General features: G+C 42.0%; 1 protein-coding gene and 1 long non-coding RNA gene across 4 annotated transcripts; both read right to left on the reverse strand.

Moving 5' to 3' along the window:
• Positions 1-6,369: 6,369 nt before the first annotated feature.
• Positions 6,370-20,932, reverse strand: LOC133126795 (tripartite motif-containing protein 16-like). 3 transcript variants are annotated; one of them, XM_061239179.1, is made up of 9 exons: positions 20,491-20,932; positions 15,027-15,652; positions 11,788-11,883; positions 11,314-11,547; positions 11,006-11,165; positions 10,140-10,268; positions 9,184-9,303; positions 8,266-8,316; positions 6,370-7,587 (listed from the first exon to the last, which is right to left on the reverse strand). In XM_061239179.1, exons 2-9 carry the CDS (start codon positions 15,615-15,617, stop codon positions 6,926-6,928), a joined length of 2,043 nt encoding a protein of 680 aa, XP_061095163.1. In that variant the 5' UTR covers positions 15,618-15,652; positions 20,491-20,932; the 3' UTR covers positions 6,370-6,925. The 3 variants fall into 3 exon arrangements, with proteins under 3 accessions (XP_061095163.1, XP_061095165.1, XP_061095164.1); XM_061239181.1 differs by lacking the exon at positions 20,491-20,932 and having other exon boundaries at positions 9,184-9,248; positions 10,214-10,268; positions 15,027-15,748; XM_061239180.1 differs by lacking the exons at positions 9,184-9,303; positions 20,491-20,932 and having other exon boundaries at positions 10,149-10,268; positions 15,027-15,748.
• Positions 20,933-21,238: 306 nt separating this feature from the next.
• LOC133126812 (uncharacterized) lies at positions 21,239-23,852 on the reverse strand. Its single transcript, XR_009708552.1, has 3 exons — positions 23,627-23,852; positions 22,885-22,968; positions 21,239-21,334 (listed from the first exon to the last, which is right to left on the reverse strand). It is a non-coding gene; the product is annotated as an uncharacterized LOC133126812 (long non-coding RNA).
• Between the last annotated feature and the right edge of the window lie 3,080 nt (positions 23,853-26,932).

A 26,932-nucleotide genomic window follows, 5' to 3' on the forward strand; every position in this document is an offset into this window, starting at 1 on the left:
GCCAGGTAGGGAACCTTCATGCCGGCCTGCCCACAGCTGTGGTCCATTGCAGTTATGGCAGCTGTGCTCACTTAACCTGTTATGAGGGCGACAAGAGGCCTGGGTTTTTCAGCTGGGGCAGAGTTGGGGGGTTTGGGAGCTTTTACGTGTACACTGTAGCAGGGATGCTGTTTCTGACTGTGTATGTCTTTCAGTGCAGGGACAGGGCGAGAGAGAGAGGGAGAAAAGGAGGGAGAGAGCGATGGAGAAAAGGAGGGAGAGGGAGACATTTGAGGATGAGGATTGAGCATAATGTCTACACTGAGATGAATTGAAAAGTGTTTTCAGATGGATTTAATTTGTGTTGGGTGGAATAAAAATGTGACAAATGACAAAAGATTTTGCTCCATAAAGGAGAAATATGTCATTTGAAACCCATGTAGGTTCCACACGGGGGAACTGCAGTCTCAACCCAAAGCAAGGCAACAGCTTGCCAGTTCCTCTCACTTCAGAGAGCCAGTGATGTTACCTGGAGGAAATGGATGTGATCCTCTGTGTGTGAAAGCTGCTCCAGCTCAGCGTCTCTCCTCCTCAGCTCAGCAATCTCCTGCTCCAGTCGCTCCAGCCCGACTCACTTCAGCCATCTCCTGATCTCTGATCAGCTCTTTGACCTCAGAGCACCTTCTCTCAATGGAGCAGATCATCTCAGTAAAGATCATCTCAGTTTTTATCCTTTGAAGCCATTTTTTATTTTTTTTTCCATTCCACTACTCAGGCCTCTTGAAGCCCACCTCATTCACAAAATATCTTGAAATGTGTGTATATATAATAATGCCAACGCTATATTTCAATGTTTTTAATAACCAAATAAGGAATCCAATGTTTAATTATATGAAGTGCTGACAGAATAAAGGAAAGTGCGTACACTTGATCAGCATAGCACAGCTGAGGCACATAAAATGCAACATCCATCCATCCATTATCTTAACCCGCTTATCCTGAACAGGGTCGCACGGGGGCTGGAGCCTATCCCAGCATACATTGCAGGAATACACCCTGGACAGGTCACCAGTCCATTGCAGGGCACACACACCATTCACTCACACACTCATACCCACAGGCAATTTAGACTCTCCAATCAGCCTAACCTGCATGTCTTTGGACTGTGGGAGGAAACCCACGCAGACACAGGGAGAACATGCAAACTCCACACAGAAAGGCCCCAGCCGACCGGGATTTGAACCCAGGACCTCCTTGCTGTGAGGCGGCAGTGCTATGCACTGCACCATCCGCGCCACCTCCATTACCACAGAACAGTGAAATTAAATATAATTTACCTGAGTGAATGGTGTGTGTGTAGGTATGAGTGTGTGAGTGGATGGTGTGTGTGTTAGTGTGTGTGTGAGTGCATGAGTGGATGGTATGTGTGAGAGTGTGTATGATTGAATGGTGTGTGTGTAGGATTGAATCTGTAATGCCACAACCTGACTCGTAAGGCAATGGAAAGAGAGGGAGATCACATGAGGATATTAAAGTGCAAACATTCATGTATTCAGTTAAACCAAGCACCAACAGAATAAAGGAAAGCATAAGGTCTGGAAGTCAAGGTGAGAGTGGAAGAGAGTTAAGTAGAAAAATCAGAAAGTGAAATAGAAAGTTAAATGTAGAGTTATAAATATAATAGTGAGTTAAAAAGACAGTTGAGTCGTGAGTGTTAAATAGGGAGTTAGATAGAGAGTGTTAAATAGAGAGTTTGATAGAGTGTTAAATTAAGAGTTCAATAGAGAGTGTTAAATAGAGTTAGATAGAGTATTAACTAGAGAGTTTGATAAAGTGTTAAATAGAGAGAGATAGAGTGTTAAATAGGGAGTGAAATAGAGAGCGTTAAATAAAGAGTGTTAAATAAGGAGTTAAATAGAGAGTGTTAAATAGAGACTTAGGTAAAGAGTGTTGAATAGGGAGTTTGATAGAGAGTGTTAAATAAAGAATTAGACAGAGTTAAATAGGGCAAAACACTCAGCACAGGTGTGGCTCAATTCAAGAACTCTCTTCCCAACTCCCCCCCACTTGCCTCCTCCTCAGGAGCCCAGGAGCACCTGACTAAACCAGACAAGTAGAGAGAGCTTTAACGGTGAAACACATCCATGCCCAGGAGCACATCTTAGACATTACTCTTAGCATTCATGAGATCAAGCACCCACTGTAACAGATCTATCCTTCTTCATTATTGGCATTTGGCCTTATCCAGAGTGACATACAGTTGACAAGACTAAGCAGGAGACAATCCTCCCCTGGAGCAATGCAGGGTTAAGGGCCTTGCTCAAGGGCCCAACGGCCCAACGGCCCAACGGCTGTGCAGATCTGATTGTGACTACACTGGGATTCGAACCATCAACCTTGCCTGTCCCAGTCATTTACCTAAACCACTACGCTACAGGCCACCCTGTCAACACCAGGATGACACCAGGTGCCATGCATTTGCTGTGGCCATTCTTCTAAAGGGTCAAGCCAAATTTCATTATCATGACCACAGTTTACTCTGACTGCCCTGACATTATACAATCAGGCTACTTGCAAGTTTGATGGTGTGCTAAAAATACGTGAGCTTAAGTAGGGCTAGAAAACAGTGCCATTTTGGGGGTATGCTATAGGCTAACACTATAACATGATGGTTAGCTAATTTATTTGCTCAGAACAATGTTCTCAGCACAACCCCCCCCCCACTTTGTAATAGGTTAAAAGGGTACGAAAAGTGTGCAAATACAAAAACCTAAAAAAAGACAAACAAAAAAAAATACACAAAACATTTTGAAGTCCACGCATGAGCTGACATTCTTTTTTTGAAGGTCAATTCCGTAGTTCCTCATGCGAGAATCCGTCTGCCACAAAAACACAATCGTAGGGGCCCAACTCTTGCTGTCCTCCACTGCTGTCTGTGCAGAGCGCTGTTAGGAGACACAGAGAGAGGAGGGCTGTACATTTTAACTAGGCCTTTCACTCAGCTCTTACTGAGACCCCAGACAGCCTGTTCCCCACAGTGTGGCTCAGTGGGATTGAGCCCCACAGGGCTGGAAAGTGGCCCAACACTGGGCTCCTCACTGGCTGACTGGAGGAGAGCCCTGACTGAGCCCTGAAATGGCTCTTCCAGCAGCCAGCTGGTGTCTTCTCCTCTGGTCAGTACCCACCTTGAGTGAGTACTTTTAAAAAATTGTATGTTAAATTAATTTTTTTTTTTACATTTTTAAACATGCTAAATAAGCACTTAATTGTACGACATGCAGGTAAGCTTGTCTATTACAGTTAAACTATCTTTCAATTAATAAAAAAAAAACTCAGTTAAACAATTATGCAATCTTGAATTGAACACACAGAAAATAACCAGGGAACACAATGACACCTGCAGGTCAGTGCGTAGAAGTGTACTGGTCTTATATATGAGCAGAAAGTTTAAACGTTGATTCCCATTCAGGGAGTGAATAGAGGGGTGAGGAGGGGTGAACAGAGCTGTCACACAGAGCTGACTTGGGCTCACTTCCTGCTCTGTCACTGCATTTCGTTCATCATTGCACAGCTAATGCTGAATTAAATTGCTACCTTTTTACAACGCTGTGTCACTTCCTGGTTTACAGGACGCGATTGGTTGTGATTGTTGCTGCTAAAGGTGGCACACTCCGTTTAAGGTTAAGGGACCAAGGACCTTTTCCACAGCTTTCATTAAATAAATTAATATAATAATAATAATAATAATAATAAATAATAATAAGTAGTTTTAAAAACGTGTTTTGTGGGTTCTCTTTGTTGAAAATTAAATTTTATCTGAAGAACTGAAACGTATGCAGTAATAGAGGAAATCGGGAAGGGAGCAAATACTTTTTAACGGCACTGTAGAAAACGAATTAAATAAAATGCAAGCAAAGAATTATACATCACTGTGAAAAAGCATGAAGATTTTTTGTTACAGTTTTAAGTTGTTACCTTTTTCTTATTCCTTCTTGTTGCAGCTGAGACTGTATCATGATCTCTGTGTTCATCCATCACACACAGCAGATTGAAGCACTGCTGATCGGTACAGCAGTGAATTAACAGCAGTTTGTCATGATGAGAGCAGATATTCTCCTGCAGGTTTCCAGTGGCTTTGACCAGTTTGTGCTTCTTAAAGGGGGGATATTTATAGTGAGGCTTCAGGTGAGTTTCACAGTAAGAGGCCAGACATACCAGGCAGGACTTGATGGCTTTGCGCTTTCTCCCAGTGCAGACATCACACAGTACTCTCTCATCTCCAGGTCCAGTGTAACAGTGAGCAGGAGGAGCAACTTGGAGTCCTGTCTTCAATTTCTCCACCACTTCAGCCAGCATGGTGCTTTTTCTTAAAACAGGCCTTGGGGTGAAGGTCTCTCTGCACTGGGGACAGCTGTAGACACCAGTATGATCACCGTGATTCCAGCAGCCCTTAATACAGCCCATACAGTAACTGTGTCCACAGGGAATAGTCACCGGATCCTTCAGTAGATCCAGACAGATCGCACAGCTGAACTGGTCCTGATCCAGAAGACCTGCAGCCTGAGCCATTTCACTGCTCAAAGTGACACAGATTAGTTTTAGTGCAGAATGTAATGAAGTTTCTCTGAATCCGTGTGAGAAAGAGCAGGAGGTATTTCCTGATTCTGAGCACAGCCACGTAGATACTGGCTTCTGCTCACACAAACAAACAAACACAGAGTTTTGTTTTCTCTGGAACTGCGCGACAGAGAGTGGGAGGGACTCCCTGGCTCTCCCCACAGCTGCAGGAGGAGTGGTGCTGGACTGAGGCCAGGTTGAGCAGAGCAGTGAGTGTAGAAAGAAATATGTGATCTGTCTGGTCATACCTGGGGCGTCGTGCCAAGAAGTGGTCACTGGGGGTGTTCCAGACCAGGCTGGACAAGCTGCCAGATCCTATTGAGCTTTTAGACAGGAGGGTGACTCGAGTGGTAGGAAAAAAATAGAGCATTGCTGGGCTGAATGGCCTGTTCTTCCCATTATGTTATGTTATGATGAATGTTCTCTACAAACACACAAAGGACAAACAACAGCAGCTAGACAATAATCATATGCTCGTAAAGCACAATAATTTACTCTTTGGGTACTAATAAGTACCTTTGGCAACCAAAAATTGTGTACTTTGGGCTCTGGGTGTTTTTATTTATTTTATTTTTTTTATGTACCTACACGATATCACTTCACTTGTGCCTCTTAGACTGGCTTTTTCATCATTTGTTTGAGAAAGTTCCTGCCAATCACGTCGCAGGAGCTGGCCGGTCCTACCTGTTCCATACCTGGGGCAACCTTTTGGAATGTTGGCAGAGGGAGACAGTGAGGCAGGAATTTTTTTTTTTTTTAATTTATTTAAATGGTGCCTTCTCTATGGTCTGAGACACAGAGAGAAGGCTTTGTGTTGGCTGGGAACTGGAGGTTCTGTACTTATGGGCCTCTTAAGAGTGTCTGCTGAATGTCTACAATGTGATGTAACGGGCCACGGGGGATAACCCATCCGTGTGGGAGAACCAGCACACGTCTCACCAGGGTCAGGAAAGTGTTAAATGCATTTCTACAAAATACACATTTTATATAACATTGTACAATCAGGTTCTGTTTCCATCAGACAAAAAAAAAAGAGAGAAAAAAAGCAGGCCACAGGGCAAAATGAAGCACTTGCACATCTTATCGAATAAAGAAATTAAATTCAGAAAATAATCAGCACCCAGTCGACTGCTACCCAGTTCACTTTAATAAAAATTATGTTTTACAGGCATATAATGTGTTTACAGCATTTTACAGTAAACTAAAAATAAAATATTGTTACAATTGATGAGAAGTTAATTGTTGATTATGTTACTAAATTACCTTACAGTATTAAATTACAAATTACCTTATTTCCTTGAAAGTATACATGATATGATGTCTGCGCTTATAGTATTAGCTAGGCTATGACTCAATTTATGAGAGAAAATAAGAATTAAAAACCCTAAATTCGATAAATTCAAGCTTGAGCAGAGATGGTACAATAGGATTAGAGCTCAGTGTTCATTCTGATTCCACTGGAGCCCTGTCGTTAAACACAAAGCATTTACTTCATCCCTTTTGGGAGGTTCTCGTGCAGGTTACAGGCAAAACAATCAGTACTATAAGCACAACTTTCACATGTTAAAGGAGCGTGTATAATGCGCAAGTCAGAGTATTCAGGCAGTGGCACAATTATGGCTATTTTGACCCCATACTCCACCACACTGGATTTGAAATGAGATAATGAATATGAGGTTAAAATGCAGACTGTCAGCGTTAATTGGAAGGAATTTGTTTTCATCCCTATCTTGTGATACTGTACATTCAGGAATCATTTATACATAGCTTTTTATACATAGCTTCCCCATTTTTGGTGACCAAAAGTAATTGGACAATTGGCAGATCAAGTGTGTCTTGGTATCATTAGCTCGTACACAAGAAACATAAAATAACTAGGTCGAGAGTTATGGTGTGAAATTTTCAGCAGGAGCCGCCAGAGACGTATCGGTGCCAGTAAAGCTGGGGTGGCCTGTAGCGTAGTGGTTAAGGTAAACGACTGGGACACGCAAGGTTGGTGGTTCTAATCCCAGTGTAGCCACAATAAGATCCGCACAGCCGTTGGGCCCTTGAGCAAGGCCCTTAACCCTGCATCGCTCCAAAAGGATCGTCTCCTGCTTAGTCTAATCAACTGTAATGTAATGTAAAGCATTACGTGAAAACCATCAGAGGCAAAATGGTGAGCTCAGCAATAGCAAGCGACCAGGCGGACCATGGAAAACCAATGTACAAGGAATAATCAACTGAAAAAACCTCCCTTTTCACCTCCCGCGCCTGTTTTCCAGTTTTACAGAACATCCAACACCAACCCCAAACCCAGGGTAGAGGGGCTGAGTGAATTTCTGACTCATCACAGATCACACAGTCTTATAGAGGATTGAAGACCCAAACCAAACCCAGGATAGAGGGGCTGAGTGAATGTGGTCTGGACTCTGTACAGGAGGGTCATTGTGTCAGAGACGCTGTAGAAGGACAGAGTTCCTGCCCTGTGATCCAGGTACACTCCTATTCTGGAGGAGGAGGGACCAGGGATTTCAGTGCTCATATTATTGTGACTGAAAGAGTCCCTGGAGGGAGAGCAGCGCAAAGCCCAGGACATGTTATTACCTCCCAGAAAACAAGCATCATCCGGCCCTTTCCTGCTGATCTCTTTATATGTCACTGCTATAGAGACATAGTCATTCCCACTCCACTCAGCCTCCCAGTAACAGCGTCCAGACAGACCCTCTCTGCACAGCACCTGGTTATACATATATAATTTCTGTGCATCAATAGTACGTACCACAATCTTCTTCAAACTTTGAAACATGTAATGATCATCAGAGCGGTAACGGTTTGCTCTGTGGTACTGGGCCAGACTGGGGTGTCTGGGATCTTGATCCTGGCAGTCAAATCTCTCTGGATGATGAGGATAAAACTGGAGCTCTCCCATAGAGGTCACCACCCTGTTCCCCTCAGACAGCCAGAGCTGCTTATGCACTGTGTTGGGGTCCAGTGTGAGCTGACAGAAATCTGATGGAGAAGAAGGATAAGATGAGAAGTGAGGAGGCAGAAAACATCCATCCATCCATCCATCCCTTATCTTAACCTGCTTATCCTGAACAGGGTCACAGGGGGGCTGGAGCCTATCCCAGCAGACATTGGGCAAAAGGCAGGAATACACCCTGGACAGGTCACCAGTCCATTGCAGGGCACACTCACACACTCATACCCACAGGCAATTTAGACTCTCCAATCAGCCTAACCGAAGTGTCTTTAGACTGTGGGAGGAAACCGACGTACCCAGAGGAAACCCACGCAGACAGGGGGAGAACATGCAAACTCCACACAGAAAGGCCTCAAATCCCACATTGCTCCAGGATTGCCTCATGCTTAGAAAATGGTAAATGGTTGGCATTTTTTAAGCGCCTTCATCCAAAGCGCTGTACAATTGATGCTTCTCATTCACCCATTCATACACACACTCACACACTGACGGCGATTGGTTGCCATGCAGGGCACCGACCAGCTCGTCAGCAGCATTTGGGGGTTAGGTGTCTTGCTCAGGGACACTTCGACACAGCCCGGGCGGGGGATGCCTGAGCCATGTCGCTTAGTCTAATCAACCACAAGTTGCTGTGCATAAAAGCATCAGCTAAATAATTGGAATGTGTGTGTGTGTCAGCTGAGAGTTTCAGAGTGAGCACTCACACTGGAAGAAATCCTCTCTGGTCCTGGGCTCTACAGAAGGGAATTCTTTCACTGCAGGGAAAGAGAGAGAAAAGGACAAAAATAAAGTTATGGGAATAGGGAATTCTGGGTTTCAAATATTTGTGTGCGTGTGTGTGTGTGTGTGTGTGTGTGTGTGTGTGTGTGTGTATGTGTGCATTTGTGTGTGTGTGTGTGTGTGTGTGTGTGGACTTCCTTACGAGTCTTTGGATCAGTGCTACCCTCTGCACCATCCATGCTGCCCTCCAGAAAACATCCCCTTAAAATAATGATTGGTTTAAATTTGTTTTAAATAATTTTCCTTGATCAGCTATAGGGTTGATTCACAAAGTACTGAACACCATCAGTTGTACCCAGTTCTCCTCAATTGGGTAAAATGTGAAATAAAACTCTTCGGCTAATTGCGCAAACATTGTGCACATTTCAATTAATGTTTCACAATATTTAGGATACATGTAGCTCTTTGTTTTCTGCACTTGGTAGTTATCAGCGTAGTTAAATGTTTTTACATCTTAACGTTTAATTTAATTACATCATGCAGATGTCGTAGTGACGAAGTGTGCTTATTGGGTAGTGAGTAAAACTTTTTTCTAAATTGAAATTATTACTTAATCTCCCAAATATGGCGTGAAGAAACAAGATGCGTGTTTTACCTGCCAATGGATTATTCAGATCATTGACAAACTTGTTAATCAAGGAAAATGATTGAAAACCAGGCAAGATGAATAATTCGTTTAAAGGGAATGGTTTCTGCCTCCTGCTATTATTGCATATTTGTCAAAATGAATGATATCAGGTCTTTCGACAAAATGACATTTTAGACAAAGGGAATCAGAGTAAACAAAAAGCACATTTAAAAATTATCATTTTATTTTATTAATTATCAAACACCCATGTTACCTCTGTGAAAAGGTGATTGTCCCAAAAAACTGGTTTGCGTATTTATAGGCTCAATCATTGCAGACCTTCCTCGGAAGGAATTGTCTTTGATCCTGGGCTCTACAGTAAGGAATGCTTTCATTGCAGGGAAAGAGAGAGAGAAAAGGACAAAAATAAAGTTAAGGGAATGAGGAATTCTGGGTTTCAAATATTTGTGTGCGTGTGTGTGTGTGTGTGTGTGTGTGCGCATTTGTGTGTGTGTGTGTGTGTGTGTGGACTTCCTTACAAGTCTTTGGATCAGTGCTACCCTCTGCACCATCCATGCTGCCCTCCAGAAAACATCCCCTTAAAATAATGATTGGTTTAAATTTGTTTTAAATAATTTTCCTTGATCAGCTATAGGGTTGATTCACAAAGTACTGAACACCATCAGTTGTACCCAGTTCTCCTCAATTGGGTAAAATGTGAAATAAAACTCTTCGGCTAATTGCGCAAACATTGTGCACATTTCAATCAATGTTTCACAATATTTAGGATACATGTAGCTCTTTGTGTTCTGTACTTGGTAGTTATCAGCGTAGTTAAATGTTTTTACATCTTAACGTTTAATTTAATTACATCATGCAGATGTCGTAGTGACGAAGTGTGCTTATTGGGTAGTGAGTAAAACTTTTTTCTAAATTGAAATAATTACTTAATCTCCCAAATATGCCGTGAAGAAACAAGATGCGTGTTTTACCTGCCAATGGATTATTCAGATCATTGACAAACTTGTTAATTAAGGAAAATGATTGAAAACCAGGCAAGATGAATAATTAGTTTAAAGGGAATGGTTTCTGCCTCCTGCTATTATTGCATATTTGTCAAACTGAATGATATCAGGTCTTTCGACAAAATGACATTTTAGACAAAGGGAATCAGAGTAAACAAAAAGCACATTTAAAAATTATCATTTTATTTTATTAATTATCAAACACCCATGTTACCTCTGTGAAAAGGTGATTGTCCCGAAAAACCGGTTTGCGTATTTATAGGCTCAATCATTGCAGACCTTCCTAGGAAGAAATCCTCTCTGGTCCTGGGCTCTACAGTATGGACTTCTTTCACTGGAGGAAGGGAGAGGGGGAGAGGGGGGGAGAGAGAGAGAGAGAGAGAGAGAGAGAGAGAGAGAGAGAGACAGAGAGAGAAAGAGACAGAGAGAGAGAGAGAGAGAGAGAGAGAGAGAGAGAGAGAGAGAGAGAGAGAGAGAGAGAGAGAGAGAGAGAGAGAGAGAGAGAGAGGTGAGCCCAAAATGTTGATATTTTGTTACTGCCAGAGTTAGTGTCTCAAATTAAACGCGAGAATACTACTTCTCTCACATAGATTTTGTTTGCTTTCAAAAAACTGTTAGAATGCACGCAAACACTCTGTGTTTGGATTGTATGTGAATGCATTAAAAGAGCAGAGCAGCACTGACATTTTTGTGCGAGGGTAAATTTGAGGGGTGTGCACATTTTTACATGAGAAAGGGAAATCGGTGAGAAGGATGAAGGAACCATTTTACATTATTACATTATTGGCATTTGGCTGATGCTCTTAGCAGTCCTCCCCTGGAGCAGTGCAGGGTTAAGGGCCTTGCTCATGGGCCCAACAGCCCAACGTTTTCTTGCATTTCATTAGTCTGCTCTCGACAAATGGCAGTAAAATAACAGCAGAGATGAAAACAATGAGGATAATGTCTACACCAAGATGGATTTCAAATATTCTATTATACTTAATATAATGTTATTTTATATTCTAACATATTACAACTCCACTGTACCTGACCACTGAATTTTTGAATAAAACTGGAAACTTTACCAACCTGATTCAGAAATTGTGACCAGTTCCACCATGAAGACATTCTCCAGTCGCTCTTTCAGTACAGAGACATATTTCCTCACAGCCTCAAAAGAGACGTGTGGACTGACAGTGATGTTGGGTAAGTCTCCAGGTCCAGGAGGGGCACAGACAGACTGACAGCTCTGCGGACAGACACACAGACAGACAGAGAACAGTCTCAGTACAGATTCCTGTGCAGATACCAGGAGCAGATCTTTGTAAATGAGGAACACACCTCACCATGTATGTACAGTGTACATGTGCAGACTGTCAGAGAGCCAGTGATGTTACCTGGAGGAAATGGATGTGATCCTCTGTGTGTGAAAGCTGCTCCAGCTCAGCATCTCTCCTCCTCAGCTCAGCAATCTCCTGCTCCAGTCGCTCCAGGAGTCCTTCAGCCCGACTCACTTCAGCCTTTTCCTGATCTCTGATCAGCTCTTTCACCTCAGAGCACCTTCTCTCAATGGAGCGGATCATCTCAGTAAAGATCCTCTCACTGTCCTTCACTGCTGCCTGTGCAGAGCGCTGTTAGGAGACACAGAGAGAGGAGGGCTGTACATTTTAACTAGGCCTTTCACTCAGCTCTTACTGGGACCCCAGACAGCCTGTTCCCCACAGTGTGGCTCAGTGGGATTGAGCCCCACAGGGCTGGAAAGTGGCCCAACACTGGGCTCCTCACTGGCTGACTGGAGGAGAGCCCTGACTGAGCCCTGAAATGGCTCTTCCAGCAGCCAGCTGTTGTCTTCTCCTCTGGTCAGTACCCACCTTGAGTGACTGCACAGCCTGTCTCAGATCCTGCAGCTCCTTCTCTCTCTCCTGGATTCCCTGCTGGAATTCACTCTGGAATTCACCCAGCTGCTTCTGTGGACAGATTATGTTTTCAGATTTCATAAGTCATTACAGTGTCAAACCTTTCAGCTTTTCATATGCAAAACATAAATTAAATAATGTGTGTAAACAGAGCTGGGCTTATGGGTAAAGCTTATAATGGTGAACTGCCTGACCTAAGCATATTTTGAACAATTTTCCGGATTTTAACTCATAAGTTTAGTCTGCCTTTTCCTTCAGGCCATGGCTAATTGTTTCAGAACAGGTTCATCGCTATGAATGATCCATGAAACAGTTTGCGTGTGTGTGAAAAAAAAAAAAAGAAAAAAAAAGTAATTGCTTGTATTGTATAAGCCAACATATGCTGTAGCGTAGTGGTTAAGGTAAATGACTGGGACACGCAAGTTCAGTGGTTCTAATCCCGGTGTAGCCACGATAAGGTCTGCACAGCCGTTGGGTCCTCGAGCAAGGCCCTCAACCCTGCATTGATCCAGGGGAGGACTGTCTCCTGCTTAGTCTAATCAACTGTATGTCACTCTGGATAAGAGCGTCTGCCAAATTTCTGTCACTGCAAGGTCTTGAATGAGAAAACAACTGAAACAGTATCACACATCACAGAAATAATTAAATATTTATATCATGATGGGCCCGTTTCATAGACACAGACTAAGTATAGTCCTGGACCAAATTCAGTTTTATGTGGAGAACCTTCAGGGTCTTAGGCACCCTTCATTATACACGTTTATTTTTTTGTGTGTGTTAGTATAAAAGAACACATTTGAGATTTCCAAATATTCATTTTCCAAAAGATTTAATTTTAATTTTACTTTTTTGAAAAGTAACATTACTGGAAGCAATTGACTACTTTTTACATAAAAACTTGATCAAGGCTGTCTGAGATCAGAAGCAAGGACCCAACCAAAGTCTGCAGAAGAACTGTGGCAAGTTTTCCAACATGCTTGGAACAACCTCCCTGCTGAGTGTCTTATAGAACTGCAGGACAGCGTTGGCTATCTAGAGAAGAGATGCAGTTTTAACGCCAAAGGTTGGTCTCAAAAAATATTGATTACTAAAATGTAATGTAAAATGTATAATACATTTATTTAGGACCTTTCATTGAATTATTTTGAAAGAATCTTATCTATAAAGAATTTTATACAGGTGCCTAAGACTTTTGCACAGTACTATATACAAATATATGTGCAAAAGTGGTATACCCGCATATATACTCCTAAAACCTTCATCCCTCCTGTAACTTTCTTGACCGAAGCAAAGTGGAAGACTCTGTGCAGCTGGACTGGCCACATTCTTCAGAGGGTATTTCCAGGTCTGATTGGTTTAGAACCAAACTGATTAGAGTTTCTACAGAAAGCTAGAAGGATCAATTTTTCAACTGAACTCTCCGATTGGCTACATGATCAGTAAAAGTTACAGACTACAGCAGGATTGCATTGCATCGGTAGATTCATGATAAAGCCCATCCTTATTTAAATGCATAAAATCACTGGCTTGCTTTATGAGAAAAAAAAAAAAAAGAAAAAGTACAGTGTAACCATGAGCTCGGCAAGAATATTTTCCAAGCACTTTACGGATTGATACTGCGTGAAGAAATTCCTATCAGGGAGTGAATGAGCTGTCACAGAAAGCTTACGGCTTTATCACTGTGGACTTCAGACCTGGAAATCTTGTAAGCAATAATTTATGTTAAGTTATTTCTTGTAATTTATCATCATCATATCTGGTTTTCTGTTAATCATCCATTACTGTTCATTGCATATCGTCATCCCCTGATAGGTCTGCGTCAGGATGTTCTCCGAGCCATAGTCACTCCCCTGTCTGCGTATGCCTAGAAAATGTTTTGTTTGGTTTCAATAAAAGTAAAGGAAATAATAAAATAATATTATGTTAGCTAAATTTAATATCCAGAAATCCAAATTTAATAACTCTAAACCCTTATTTAAACGTTTTGAAATTGAAACCATAGAATACATGAAAACGATCTTCTCCTCCAATAACAAGAAGGCTATCAAAACTGTAAATTTGTGCTCCTCCTTTAATATTTGTATGAATCATTAATATATCCTGGCTTAAATATGTATATTCTGTCCCCTGGCACTTTAGCATTTACTATTCATTGTAATAGAAAATGATTGATGAATGTCACTCGTATACGTTATGTATTCAATAGAAATAAAAAAGTAAAAAAATAAAAACTCCCGTCTGCGTGTTGCACTATTCGGGTGGTTTCGGAAATTTGCGGGTTTCGACGATTCCTTCCCAGTCTCGCATTCCTTACTTCCTGCTTTCTCGCTAGTTAATGTTGTATAGCACTATACCAACTGATAACTACTAATATAGATATTGTACAGTACTAATTATATTAACACACTCACTGTGTCTAACTAATCAACTAACGGGCACTTATTTTGGGTAATTTAGATTTATACACGTAGCTAATTTACTAACGTCATCTCCCGTTTCAATTCTGCTCTGTCACTCCCTGTTTACTCACTCACTAATTACTTTCTTAGTTTCAGTGAAGTGTTCGCAACTGTCTCTCGCTATCACTCTCCCAACTTTATTCAAATGTCCTCTCCTTAATCCGGAGCCGTCTGTATTACAGACCTTCTTTACCTTTTTGCACCTCAGCCCTGACTTACAGATTTTTTACCTCTGCTTTGTTTTTTGTTTATTCTTTTGCATCTTGATTGTGGCTTTGTTCATTCTCTGATTACCTAGCTTGATTTGGACCGAATAAAGACAACCTTATCGCATACTCCTGGACTGCACCTGGGTCCAGTGAACGGTACCTCACATAATTGTGAAGAAGTTCAAATGATTAAATGTAATGAAACAACCGTTTATAAAACACAATTATAAAAAGTATTTAGATTCAACACGCTTTTATATACAGGAACATTTAAAATTCCTCAGTGTCCTACATGTTAGTGTGAGCAGGAGACTTCAGACCCCCCTTTTTTGTCCTTTTTCAAATGTATAAAGCATTTCAAAATGTTCCTCTAAAATATATTAAGCAAATTGAATTAAATACAGATTATATGCATCAAGTAAATGCCAAAATGATATAATATTGGTCATCTGTATGAAAGGCAATGTTTAATGAGTGTTTTTTTAATTTATTTATTTATTTTTTATAGAAGAGTTTCAGTGCTTACCTGTTTCTCAGTCCTTGCTGCTGCAGCTGATACTGTTTCATGGCCACTGTGTTTATCCATTGTACACAGATAACAGATACACTGCTGATCGGTATAACAGTAAACCTCCAGCAGTTTGTCATGATTAGAGCAGATCATCTCCTCCAGGTTTCCAGTGACGTTGACCATCTTGTGTCTCTTTCCTGGGTTCAGTTCATTATGAATTTTGAGATGAGTTTCACAGTAAGAGGCCAGACACACCAGACAGGACTTGATGGCTTTGTGCTTTCTCCCAGTACAGACATCACACGCCACGTCTCCAGGTCCAGCGTAACAGTGAGCAGGAGGAGCAGCTTGGAGGCCTGTCTTCTTCAGTTTCTCCAACATTTCAGAAAACATAGTGTTTTTTCTTAAAACAGGCCTTGGGGTGAAGGTCTCTCTGCACTGGGGACAGCTGTAGACACCAGTATGATCATCCTGATCCCAGTAGCCCTTAATACAGCCCATACAGTAACTGTGTCCACAGGGAATAGTCACCGGATTCTTCAGTAGATCCAGACAGATCGAACAGCTGAACTGGTCCTGATCCAGAAGACCTGCAGCCTCTGCCATGTTACTATTCAAATTGACTAGTTTTCATTCAGAATCTGTGTGAGAAAGAGCAGGAGATATTTTCTGGTTCCGCACAAACCCAGTTAGATACTGATCTCTCGCTATTTCACTGCTCACACTGGTAGAGACAGAGTTAAGTTTTGTTTCTGTGAAACTGTGCAACAGAGACAGAGTTAAGTTGACAGAGAGAGGGGGAGGGACTCCCTGGTTCTGCCCGCAGCTACAGGAAGTATAATGTTGGACTGAGGCCAAGGTGAGTGAGCCAAACGACCTTGGGTCTGAGAATAAAAAAATAAAAATCAGATATAGGAATAGGAGTCAAATACGGAACATTAAATCAGCAGCAAGGGTTGATTTAACACCGAAACTGTGCACCTTCTGAAAGAACAGGCTGAAGGGGTGCACATTGGCAGAAGTCTGTGCTCTGCTAAAAAGAGGAAGAGCTTTGACTGCAGTCGACAACCAGGCCAAAGCAGCAGTCGTTAGATGGGACGACAAACTGGGAAGATTACCACTTCGAATATAAGAATACATAAGACAAACGGAACATTCAGCCCATCACTGACATGTTGACCTGTGCCTATAGTCCTTAAATTCAGGTCTCAAAATATACAGTTGATGGACCCACAGTCCAAAACATTGTACAGCAGTGCAATAATTCAAGTTCATTGGTTGAAAATTGGTTGTAATTGGCTTGTTCACAGAAGGGGGAGGGATTAGTGTTGAGGGTGTTTGTTGCTTCAATTCCTCTTGACCGTTAAAGTCCGAAATGACCTGTTGTACCTTTAATAACTTAATTGTGTACGCACAATGGGTTCGGGTCATTGTAGTTATTCTGATGCTTATTCCCATCCAAACTGGATTGATTAGCTGGCTTTTAAAAACAACAATGAGAAACAGTTTATCCACCCAACTCAATTCAAATACTGAACAGACTTCAATGACTAATTATTTACACATCTAAATGTGACCAGATGTTAGGAAAGTAAAACACCACAAGGCTAAGAGGGCACAAACACCATTCACTCACACACTCATACCCACAGGCAATTTAGACTCTCTAATCAGCCTAACCTGCACGTCTTTGGACTGTGGGAGGAAACCGGAGTACTCAGAGGAAACCCACACAAACACGGGGAGAACATGCAAACTCCACACAGAGAGGCCCCGGCCGACCGGGATTCAAACCCAGGACCTCCTTGCTGTGAGGCGGCAGTGCGACCCACTGCACCATCCATGCCGCCCTGCAGAAAACATCCCCTTAAAATAATGATTGGTTTAAATTTGTTTTAAATAATTTTCCTTGATCAGCTATGGGGTTAAGTCACAAAGTACTGAACACCGTCAGGTGTACCCAGTTCTCCTCAATTGGGTAAAATGTGAAATAAAGCCCTTAGGCTAAATGCGTAAACATTGTGCACATTTCAATCAATGATACTCTTTGCTTTCTGCACTCCACGGCAAATTCTACAATAGGTACATTTTATAACAAAAACTATCTTGAAGCTCAGGTTGGATAGCTTTTATTGGCAGTTATCAGCGTAGTGAAATGTTTTTACGTCTTCCCGTTTCATTTAATTACATCATGCAGATGTGAAGATGTGAAGAAATAAGATGCGTGTTTTACCTGCCAATGGATCATTCAGATCATTGACATACGTGTTAATCAAGGAAAATGATTGAAAACCAGGTAAGACGAATGATTGGTTTAAAGGGAATGGTTTCTGCCTCCTCCATTTTGAGCTCAAGGGCCAGCACTGCTATTATTGCATATTTGTCACAGTGAATGATGTCAGGTCTTTCGACAAAATTAAATTTTAGACAAAGGGAATCAGAGTAAACAAAAAGCACATTTAAAAATTATTTTATTTTATAAATGAAAAAAGTTCAAATGAATTATCAAACACCCATGTCACCTCTGAAAAAGTGATTGTCCCCAAAAGCTGGTTTGCATATTTTAAGCCTCAATGATTGCAGTCCTTCCTAGGAAGGTTGGTGTTTCAAGCCCTTGTGTAGTCACAGCCAGATCATATCAGCTGTTGGGTCCTGGAGCACATTGCTCCAGGATAGCATCATGCCTAGCATCATGCCTAGTAAATGGTAAATGGTTGGCATTTATATAGCGCCTCTATCCGAAGCACTGTACAATTGATGCTTCACATTCACCCATTCATACACACACTCACAGCGATTGGCTGCCATGCAAGGCGCCGACCAGCTCGTCAGGAGCATTTGGGGGTTAGGTGTCTTGCTCAGAGACACTTCGACACAGCCCGGCCGGGGGATCGAACCGGCAACCCTCTGACTGCCAGACGACTGCTCTTACTGCCTGAGCCATGTCGCTTAGTCTAATCGACCACAAGTTGCTGTGCATAAAAGGATCAGCTAAATAATGTGTGTGTGTCAGCTGAGGGTTTCAGAGTGAGCGCTCACACTCTAAGAAATCCTTTCTGGTCCAGGGCCCTATAGAAGGGATTTATTTCACTGCAGGGACAAAAGAGAGAGAAAAGGACAAAAAGAAAGTTATGGGAATGGGAAATTCTGGGTTTCAAATATTCATGTGTGTGCATGCGTGTGAGTGTGAGTTTCTCAGCTGAGAGTTTCAGAGTGAGCACTCACGCTGTACGAAATCCTCTCTGGTCCAGGACTCTACAGTATGGACTTCATTTACTGCAGGGAGAGAGGGAGAGAGCCCAAAATGTTGAGGTTTATTTTACTGCCAGAGTTAATGTCTCAAATTAAAGGCGAGAACACGACTTCTCACATAGATTTTGTTTGTGCACACTCCCAAATTGACCTTGCTTTCAAAAAACTGTTAGAACGCACTGCTCTTGCACAAATTTGCTATTCTCTCGCTTGGAGTGTATGTGCATGCATTAAAAGAGCAGAGCAGAGCTGACATTTTTGTACGAGGGTAAATTTGAGGGGTGTGCACATTTTTACATGAGAAAGGGAAATCGGTGAGAGGGATGAAGGAACCATTTTACATTATTACATTATTGGCATTTGGCAGACACTCTTATCCAGAGCAACGTACAGTTGATTAGAGAGACAATCCTCCCCTGGAGCAATGCAGGGTTAAGGGCCTTACTCATGGGCCCAACAGCCCAACGTTTTCTTGCATTTAATTACTCTTCTTTCAACTTATGGCAATAAAACGACAGCAGAGATGAAGACAATGAGGATAATGTCTACACTGAGATGGATTTCAAATATTCTATTATACTTATACTTACTTATATAATATTATTTATAATAATTATTTTATATTATAACTTGAAAAACCCCACGCTAACCCAATGACAGAATTTAGCGAGGGCCGAAGGTATCAGCATGCTTGTCCTTCTGGTGTTGCTGAAAGAATATTAGTAGGGTTAAATATTAGTGGCCACTACACAGAGAGTCTAGATCAGCCAATGAATAAACCACGATACAAACAGTAGTACCACTCTGCCTTCCGCTCTTTACTGATCCGGGCTGACCAAGAATCTCCACAATGGGGCCAATACATTCACCTTCGTTATATCTCACTCCATTTGAACAATAATTTAGATTAGTTATCTGCCTGTGGTAGATGTCTTATTTATAATTTGGACTTGATCGCTGCAGGAACCCTGTACCGTAACATATCCTCTGCTGGTTCCACCGCACGTCTCACGAGCGGGCTAGATACCTGCAGTCATTCCAGAGGTCGCAGGAATAGCTACTTTTGGGTATATCTGTTAACAGCCTAAGAAGAAGACCAACATAGCTACGGCTGTTCTCGACATGAATGAACCACCACGCGGAGGCAAGGGATTTATCATCAGAGGTCTACGGCTGCTATACGCCGTGATACATTAAGCGTAAATTTACATCCTCCCTAGACCAACTCGAGGGGATAACAGTGAGTGTTCAGTAAGCAAAACCACACAGATCAAGTTAACAATTTATTTTACCAGGCAGGTTACGTACTTAATCACACTCTAGTTCCAAATAAAATATACATAAAAGAATTACAAAGGAAACCAAATTACGGAGTCTTAAAAGTCATACCTGGTAATAAAAGCAACATATGGGAGTCTGACTACAGACACCCTGTACATAGAAGTTACGTGCAGTGTGCACGGGAGTCTGATTGCATCCTCCCCGATTGCTTGGTTTGGTCTCCTTAAATCCAAAATCAGGTATTTCATGTTGACCACTCAAATGGGTCCACAATGAACCATCTGGTGTTTTATAACCATTTGGAATTTGGAGTCAAGATTTGATCAGGGGGGTTGAGGCACATGGCTTTCACTGGGACAGAGCTCCACACAGTTTCTCCTTGGTTCCTGGTTGGTTTTGATGTCCAAGGTTTGCGGTTGCAGAAATGAAACCATTACACCAGTCACACAGAAACAAGCAGAATAATACCAAACCTGAATATTATCTAAACTGACTTTGTCATGAAACATCCGATGCTTTATGCATACTTTCTGGGAAACTGAGGAAGGAGGGAGATGTGAGAGGGAGGGAGTAAGGAAGGGGGGTCCAGGAAAATGGCTGGGCCCAAGAGGCCGTGCTTCCTGAAACCTTCCCGTTCCGGAAAAGGCTGCCGCACCCTGATAGGAGGGGGATTTACAGGGGGTTCAGGAAGACGGCTGTTTTGGGAACAATGCATGAGGTTTCCCCCCACAGTCTCCCGCCCATATGGGTGCAGAGACGGTGGGGGTTCATGGTGTATGCTCCTGGGGTTAAATTACTTTACAGCCACATTATTGCCACTGTACCAGAGGAAGCCAGCAAGCTGACCAGCGCAGAGTGACAATGCCAGATTTTAATCATTTCCGCCTTACAAACGCCACTGTACCTGACCACTGAAGTTTGGAATAAAATTGGAAGCTTTACCAACCTGATTCTGAAATTTTGAGCAGTTCCCCCTTGCAGACGTCCTCCAGTTGCTCTTTCAGCTCAGAGACACATTTCCTCACAGCCTCAAAAGAGATGTGTGGACTGACAGTGATGCTGGGTAAGTCTCCAGGTCCAGGAGCGGCACAGACAGACAGACAGACAGAGAACAGTCTCAGTACAGATTCCTGTGCAGATGCCAGGAGCAGATCTTTATAAATGAGGAACACATCTCTCCATGTATGTACAGTGTACATGTGCAGACTGTCAGAGAGCCAGTGATGTTACCTGGAGGAAATGGATGTGATCCTCTGTGTGTGAAAGCTGCTCCAGCTCAGCGTTTCTCCTCCTCAGCTCAGCAATCTCCTCCTCCAGTCGCTCCAGGAGTCCATCAGCCCAACTCACTGCAGCCTTCTCCTGATCTCTGATCAGCTCTTTCACCTCAGAGCACCTTCTCTCAATGGAGCGGATCATCTCAGTAAAGAGCCTCTCACTGTCCTCCACTGCTGCCTGTGCAGAGCGCTGTTAGGAGACACAGAGAGAGGAGGGCTGTAAATTTTAACTAGGCCTTTCACTCAGCTCTTACTGGGACCACAGACAGCCTGTGTGGCTCAGTGGGATTGAGCCCCACAGGACTGGAAAGTGGCCCAACACTAGGCTCCTCACTGGCTGACTGGAGGAGAGCCCTGACTGAGCCCTGAAATGGCTCTTCCAGCAGCCAGCTGTTGTCTTTTCCTCTGGTCAGTACCCACCTTGAGTGACTGCACAGCCTGTCTCAGATCCTGCAGCTCCTTCTCTCTCTCCTGGATTCTCTGTTGGAATATTCTCTGTGTCGCCCCCAGCTGCTTCTGTGGACAGATTATGTTTTCAGATTTCATAAATCATTACAGTGTCAAACCTTTCGGCTATTCATATTCAAAACATAAATTAAATAATGTGTTTGTGTGTAAACAGAGCTGGCCTTATGGGCAAAGCGTATAAGGGTGAACTGCCTACTCACCTGTGTGTGTGTGTGTGTGTGTGAAGAACAATGAAAGAAAAAAAAAAAAGTAGTAATTGTTTGTATTATATAAGCCAACATATGTGTTCCAAGGCTTTTTAATAATTTCTGTCACTCCAGGGTCTTGCATCAGAAAACAACCAAAACAGTGTCATATATCACAGAAATAATTAAATATTCATATCATGATGGGCCCGTTTCACAGACACACAAGTATAGTCCTGGACCAAATTCAGTTTTATAGGGAGAATTTCCATTCTAATTAGAATTTAATTAAGGACAAGATTTCATCTGTGACTGTGAAACTGGTCCCATTAGCAGGCCAAAATTTAAAAACAAAACTGTGCCAAATATGAAACTATATACAAGTAAGAAACCATATACAATTAGCTTAACTATACAAATATTAAACTATATACATGTAACAAACGACATACTAGATAAGTTTAACTACAGTACTGTGCAGAAGTCTTAGGCACCCTATATATATATATATATATATATATATATATATATAATGTGTTTTTTTTTTGTGTGTTAGTATAAAAGAACACATTTGAGATTTCCAAATATTCATTTTCCAAAAGATTTACTTTTACAGAGACATTTTTGTATTTAATTTAAAAAAGTAACATTACTGTAAGCAATTGACTACTCTTTACATCAAAACTTTATCAAGGCTGTCTGAGATCAGAAGCAAGGAGCCAACCAAAGTCTGCAGAAGAACTGTGGCAACTTCTCCAACATGCTTCGAACAACCTCCCCGCTGATTGTCTTATAGAAGTGCAGGACAGCGTTGGCTATCTCAGAGAAGTTATGCAGTTTTAACACCGAAGGTTGGTCACAAAAAATATTGATTTGATTCAGTTTTTAACTTTTATGCCAAATTACTAAAATGTAAAGTAAAATATATAAGTTTATTTAGGACCTTTCATTGAATTATTTTTGAAGAATCTTATCTATACATAATTTTAAACAGGTGCCTAAGACTTTTGCACAGTACTATATACAAATATATGTGCAAAAGTGGTATACCCGCATATACAGTACAATATTGAACAATATGGCATCCCAGTCAAAAGCACACTGCAAAATAGCCCAATCTGCAGGCTCAGTAACACCACTCTTCTGCAAAGGGATGAGCAACGCAGCACTGTTCAGTTTCTGACTGTTAACAAATGTCTGGCCTGCTTTGTCCGTTATTTAAATAACTGTCTAATTCCCCATGAAAGCAAAACTAGACAGTTTGTCACGTATTCTTCTATCGACCATATAATAGCACAGCGGGACAAGTGAGAAAAGATAAACAGTCTTGTCTGAGTTGATAATCTTGTCAAACTAACAGAATAAATGCAAATGTAATGAGATTAGCAGTGGGAACAGCGCCAAATTACTTACAGTATCGAGACAAAAAGGACAAGCCATTGGAGGGGTCTGCCGGCGGTATCGTCTACACCCATCACAGTTTCCAAGAGACAAAACCTGTATATAAAGATGTATCTGCGTTAGAGCCGGAGTCACACTTCAGAGTGACACACCACCACCACTCTGCCCCCTACTGGCTGTCCAGAGTGCTGCAGCTTCCAGAGTTAGATATACTTACTTACATACTTACTTTTTACCTTAAATTATATTTAAAAAATATATTTTGCGTCCGCAAGTTCTGAGCCTTCAAATCTACAGGGTAAACATGCACCTTCGTTCTACCCTCACCAAGGATACGTCGCTGAAGTCTAAATGATTTAATTCTGTAAGACACATTTTGACCTGATATCTCTTTAGGCGCCGGCCGTAGCTGCAAACTGCACATTTATCTAAACCATTTCACCATGGGAAGCTACAGTGATATGTACAGCCATGTATAAAACTAAGCCAGGGGTAGACGAAATGTTTTAGATTTAGCACTTTTTAAATGATACTTGGTCATCAACGATACCTTAATAATGATCTCAATCCTAGCCTTCAAGATGGAAACCGTTTTTCCACGCTTTCCTACAGTTCACTCTGAACTTTTCACGACTGTAGTCAACTGCAACGAATGACTTAATGCGATATAAGCGGAGGCATAGCGTACAAAAATCGCCCAATCCGCAGCCACATACAATTTCACAGTTAAATAAACGGATTTCTGATGCAGTACCTTTATGAAAGCGAATCAACCGTTGTCCGTCCGGAACGCAGCCCTGCACAGTCCGTTAGTTAGCTAACCGGATAATTCTGAAGGAACGGAACATGAAAGGAAAACTAAATTTGACTTTGAGAAATATGCATTTAACATTATATCACGAGCGAGTCGAGGATTCAGCACACACAAAAAACAACACGAAAAGTGCGTACGATTTCAAGACACGGGAGAGGTGCGTGAAAGCTCTGAGTGAGACGGAATTTAAACAGCGGAAACGTTACAATGACACTTACTCTTTTAAACAAGGTGTTAGAGAAGTATCTTTATTGTCTCACTATTTGCACTGTATAAAACAATACGCCTCACAATCTGTCCTCGCATCCTCGTGCACGTATTTGCTTTACTTTATTAATATACTCATTGTTTCACAATAGTTGGTCACGATGACTGTAAATTGTTTTACTTCAATTTGTTGCACCTATAACACATATTTTGCTTTATCCAATGAAACATTTATTCATTGTGCGTCAAATTCGTCCAGGTGGACTGTATCACAAAGAAGGGTTACCTGGACAACGGCACCGAGTAAATGCCTCATATTCCCGCGGTCAGATCTTTTCACATGAAGAGATGTTGCATATTACAGTCCTCGCAAAATTTCCCCAAAGAAGAAATCTCCACACACTTCTTGGCTTCTCTCAGGACTGTGTAAATGTGCTCTTCTGACCCCAGTGCTGGAACAGGTGTGGAACTGTGAAAATTGTCCTCTCTGACCCCAGTGTTGGTAGATGTGTAGAACTGTATTTTGAAGTGTAATAAGAGTGTATGCTTTTGCTGGTTGTGTTCGTGAAGAGATAAAGAAGAAGATAAAAGTAGTACAGTTAATTTAGCTGATACTTTTAACCACAGCGACTTGCAGTTGCTTGATTAGACTAAGCAGGGGGCAATCCCCTGTGGAGAAATGTGGTATTAAGGGCCTTGTTCAAGGGCCCGAAAGTGGCACATATCTTATTGTGGCTACACTTGGGCTTGAAGCAACATTTCACACCTAACTTCACCCAGTCTGGCACCTCAGCCACAAGGCTACAGGCAGCTCAGCCACAAGGCTACAGGCACCTTAGCCACTAGGCTACAGGCACCTTAGCCACTAGGCTACAGGCACCTTAGCCACTAGGCTACAGGCACCTTAGCCACTAGGCTACAGGCACCTTAGCTACTAGGCTACAGGCACCTTAGCCACTAGGCTACAGGCTGGCCAATAGGCTCTTGGCTGTCCCTTTCGGTTCTTCAGAGGAAGTAGAGTGTACAAGACGTGTAAGTTCTGTCTTGCTGACATCTGTGGTTTATCCGCCTGCCCTCACCACAAGTGCACTTTTGAACTGCCTGTAGCAGGTTTGTGACAAGCGTGTGGAAGCGCAACAAAATTGAGACACTGGAACCATTAGTGACACTTCCTCCTTTCAACAAAGCGTTGTATAAATATTGCAAATCACTACAGTGTCCCGATTTGAACCATATAAATAATGCCCCTCATGATCTGCCGTCTCACCCTCATGCTCCTGTGCAATTATTCAGCTACAAACTGGCCACACAGTGCAGTGAAAATGTATTTGGCCCCTATCTGATTTCCTCAATGTTTGCATATTCATCACGCTGAATGGTTTCAGCTCTTAAGACAAAGTATATTGTTTCATTGCTTTAATTAAAAAACTTATCAAACGTCCATGTCACCCCTGTGAAAATGTAATTGCCCCCTTCAATTTAACAATTGATTTCACAACATAGCAGCAATAATTGCAACCAAATACTTTGATATTGATATCAGTCTTTTCGCTGTGGAGGAATGTTAACCACTCTTCTGCTTGAATAATACTACAAATTGGTAGGTTTTTGAACATGAACTGGTTCTGTTTTTCAGGCTCTACTACACCACTACGACTCTTTTTCAGTCAATTAGATGTGTTGCATTTTGGATTAGCCTCTTGTTACATTTCTTAATTACACTGCAGTTCATGGACAGATGACCAGACATTCACCTTACTAATTTTCCGGTCCAGAGCAGAATTTGTGGCCCCTTCAACAATGGCAAATTGCCCAGGTAACAAAGCGTCCCCACACCATCACCCTACCATCACCATGTTTGAATTTTGGTGTGACGTTCTCACTGTAAAATGACATTACATTACATTTAGGGCATTTGTCAGGCAGAGGCTCTTATCCAGAGCAACGTGCAGATGATTAGACTAAGCAGGAGACAATCCTCCCCTGGAGCGATGCAGGGTTAGGGGCCTTGCTCAAGGATCTAATTGTGGCTACACTGGGGCTTCAACCACCAACCTTCTGGGTCACAGTCATGTACCTTAGCCACTTGGCTGCAGGCTGCCCCAAAAATGAGTATTAATGTATTAAAGATCATGCAAGATGTTGTCTAAAACGTACTGGTCTTATAAATAAAGCACTTTAGATTTAGGCTTTAAATTAATGATACTAATTTAGTTTCCCACATATAACAAAGATGCAACTTTAAAATCACAGCAATCCCACTGTTCCCACTTTACCCAGTTCCTCTCCCATTATTACATTACATTACATTATGTGGCATTTAGCAGACGCTCTTATCCAGAGCGACGTACAACAAAGTGCAAATCAATCACAAGAACAAGTGCAAAAGTAGACCTGAGAGGACAGTACAGTTCCGAGTCCTAGTGTAAACATACAGAAATTCAGAACCCTTGAAGAGTACAATCAACTTTCAAACTAGCATACCACTGTTGGCAGCTAGAATACAACAACAGCCAATAAAAACAACAATACCTATACAAGTCACGATATCTATACATAAGTGCCATTACGGTCTAAGGCTAATCACAGTGATTGTGAGTTGGGGAGGGAAAGGTGTAGCCTGAAGAGATGGGTCTTCAGTCTGCGCTTGAAGGAGGTCAGAGACTCTGCCGTTCTGACATTCACCGGGAGGTCATTCCACCACCGTGGGACCAGGACAGACAGCAGTCGTGAGCGTGAAGTGCAGGTGTGGCGAGGGGGAGGCGCCAGACGGCACGAAGTGGCAGAATGGAGGGGTGTATAGGTCAGTATATATTCAGTTTCAGAGCTGCCAGTGCATACCTGATTCTCAGTCCTTTCTGCTGCAGCAAATTCGAAATAGGGCAACCCAAACAGCCACCGACAACGATTTATGAACAATTGCATTATTTGTTTGGTGCTGGGTTTCCCGAAGCCTTCTTAATGCTACGCCGTTCGTAAGTTATACTTTAAGCTTTACCTCAATGTTTCTGCGTGTTTCCCGAAATGTTCTTAGCTAAG

Source organism: Conger conger, chromosome 4, assembly GCF_963514075.1.
Source record: "Conger conger chromosome 4, fConCon1.1, whole genome shotgun sequence".
Lineage (NCBI taxonomy): Eukaryota > Metazoa > Chordata > Actinopteri > Anguilliformes > Congridae > Conger > Conger conger.

Excerpts from the sequence above, each read along its gene's own strand:
- LOC133126795 (XM_061239179.1), bottom strand. The coding sequence starts at position 15,617 with ATGGCAGAGGCTGCAGGTCTTCTGGATCAGGACCAGTTCAGCTGTTCG. Across the intron at positions 11,548-11,787 it reads AGGCTGTGCAGTCACTCAAG|CGCTCTGCACAGGCAGCAGT; the intron begins GTGGGTACTGAC and ends GTCTCCTAACAG. Across the intron at positions 7,588-8,265 it reads CAGAGAGGATTTCTTCCAGT|ATTTCTGTCAGCTCACACTG; the intron begins GTGAGTGCTCAC and ends CTTCTCCATCAG.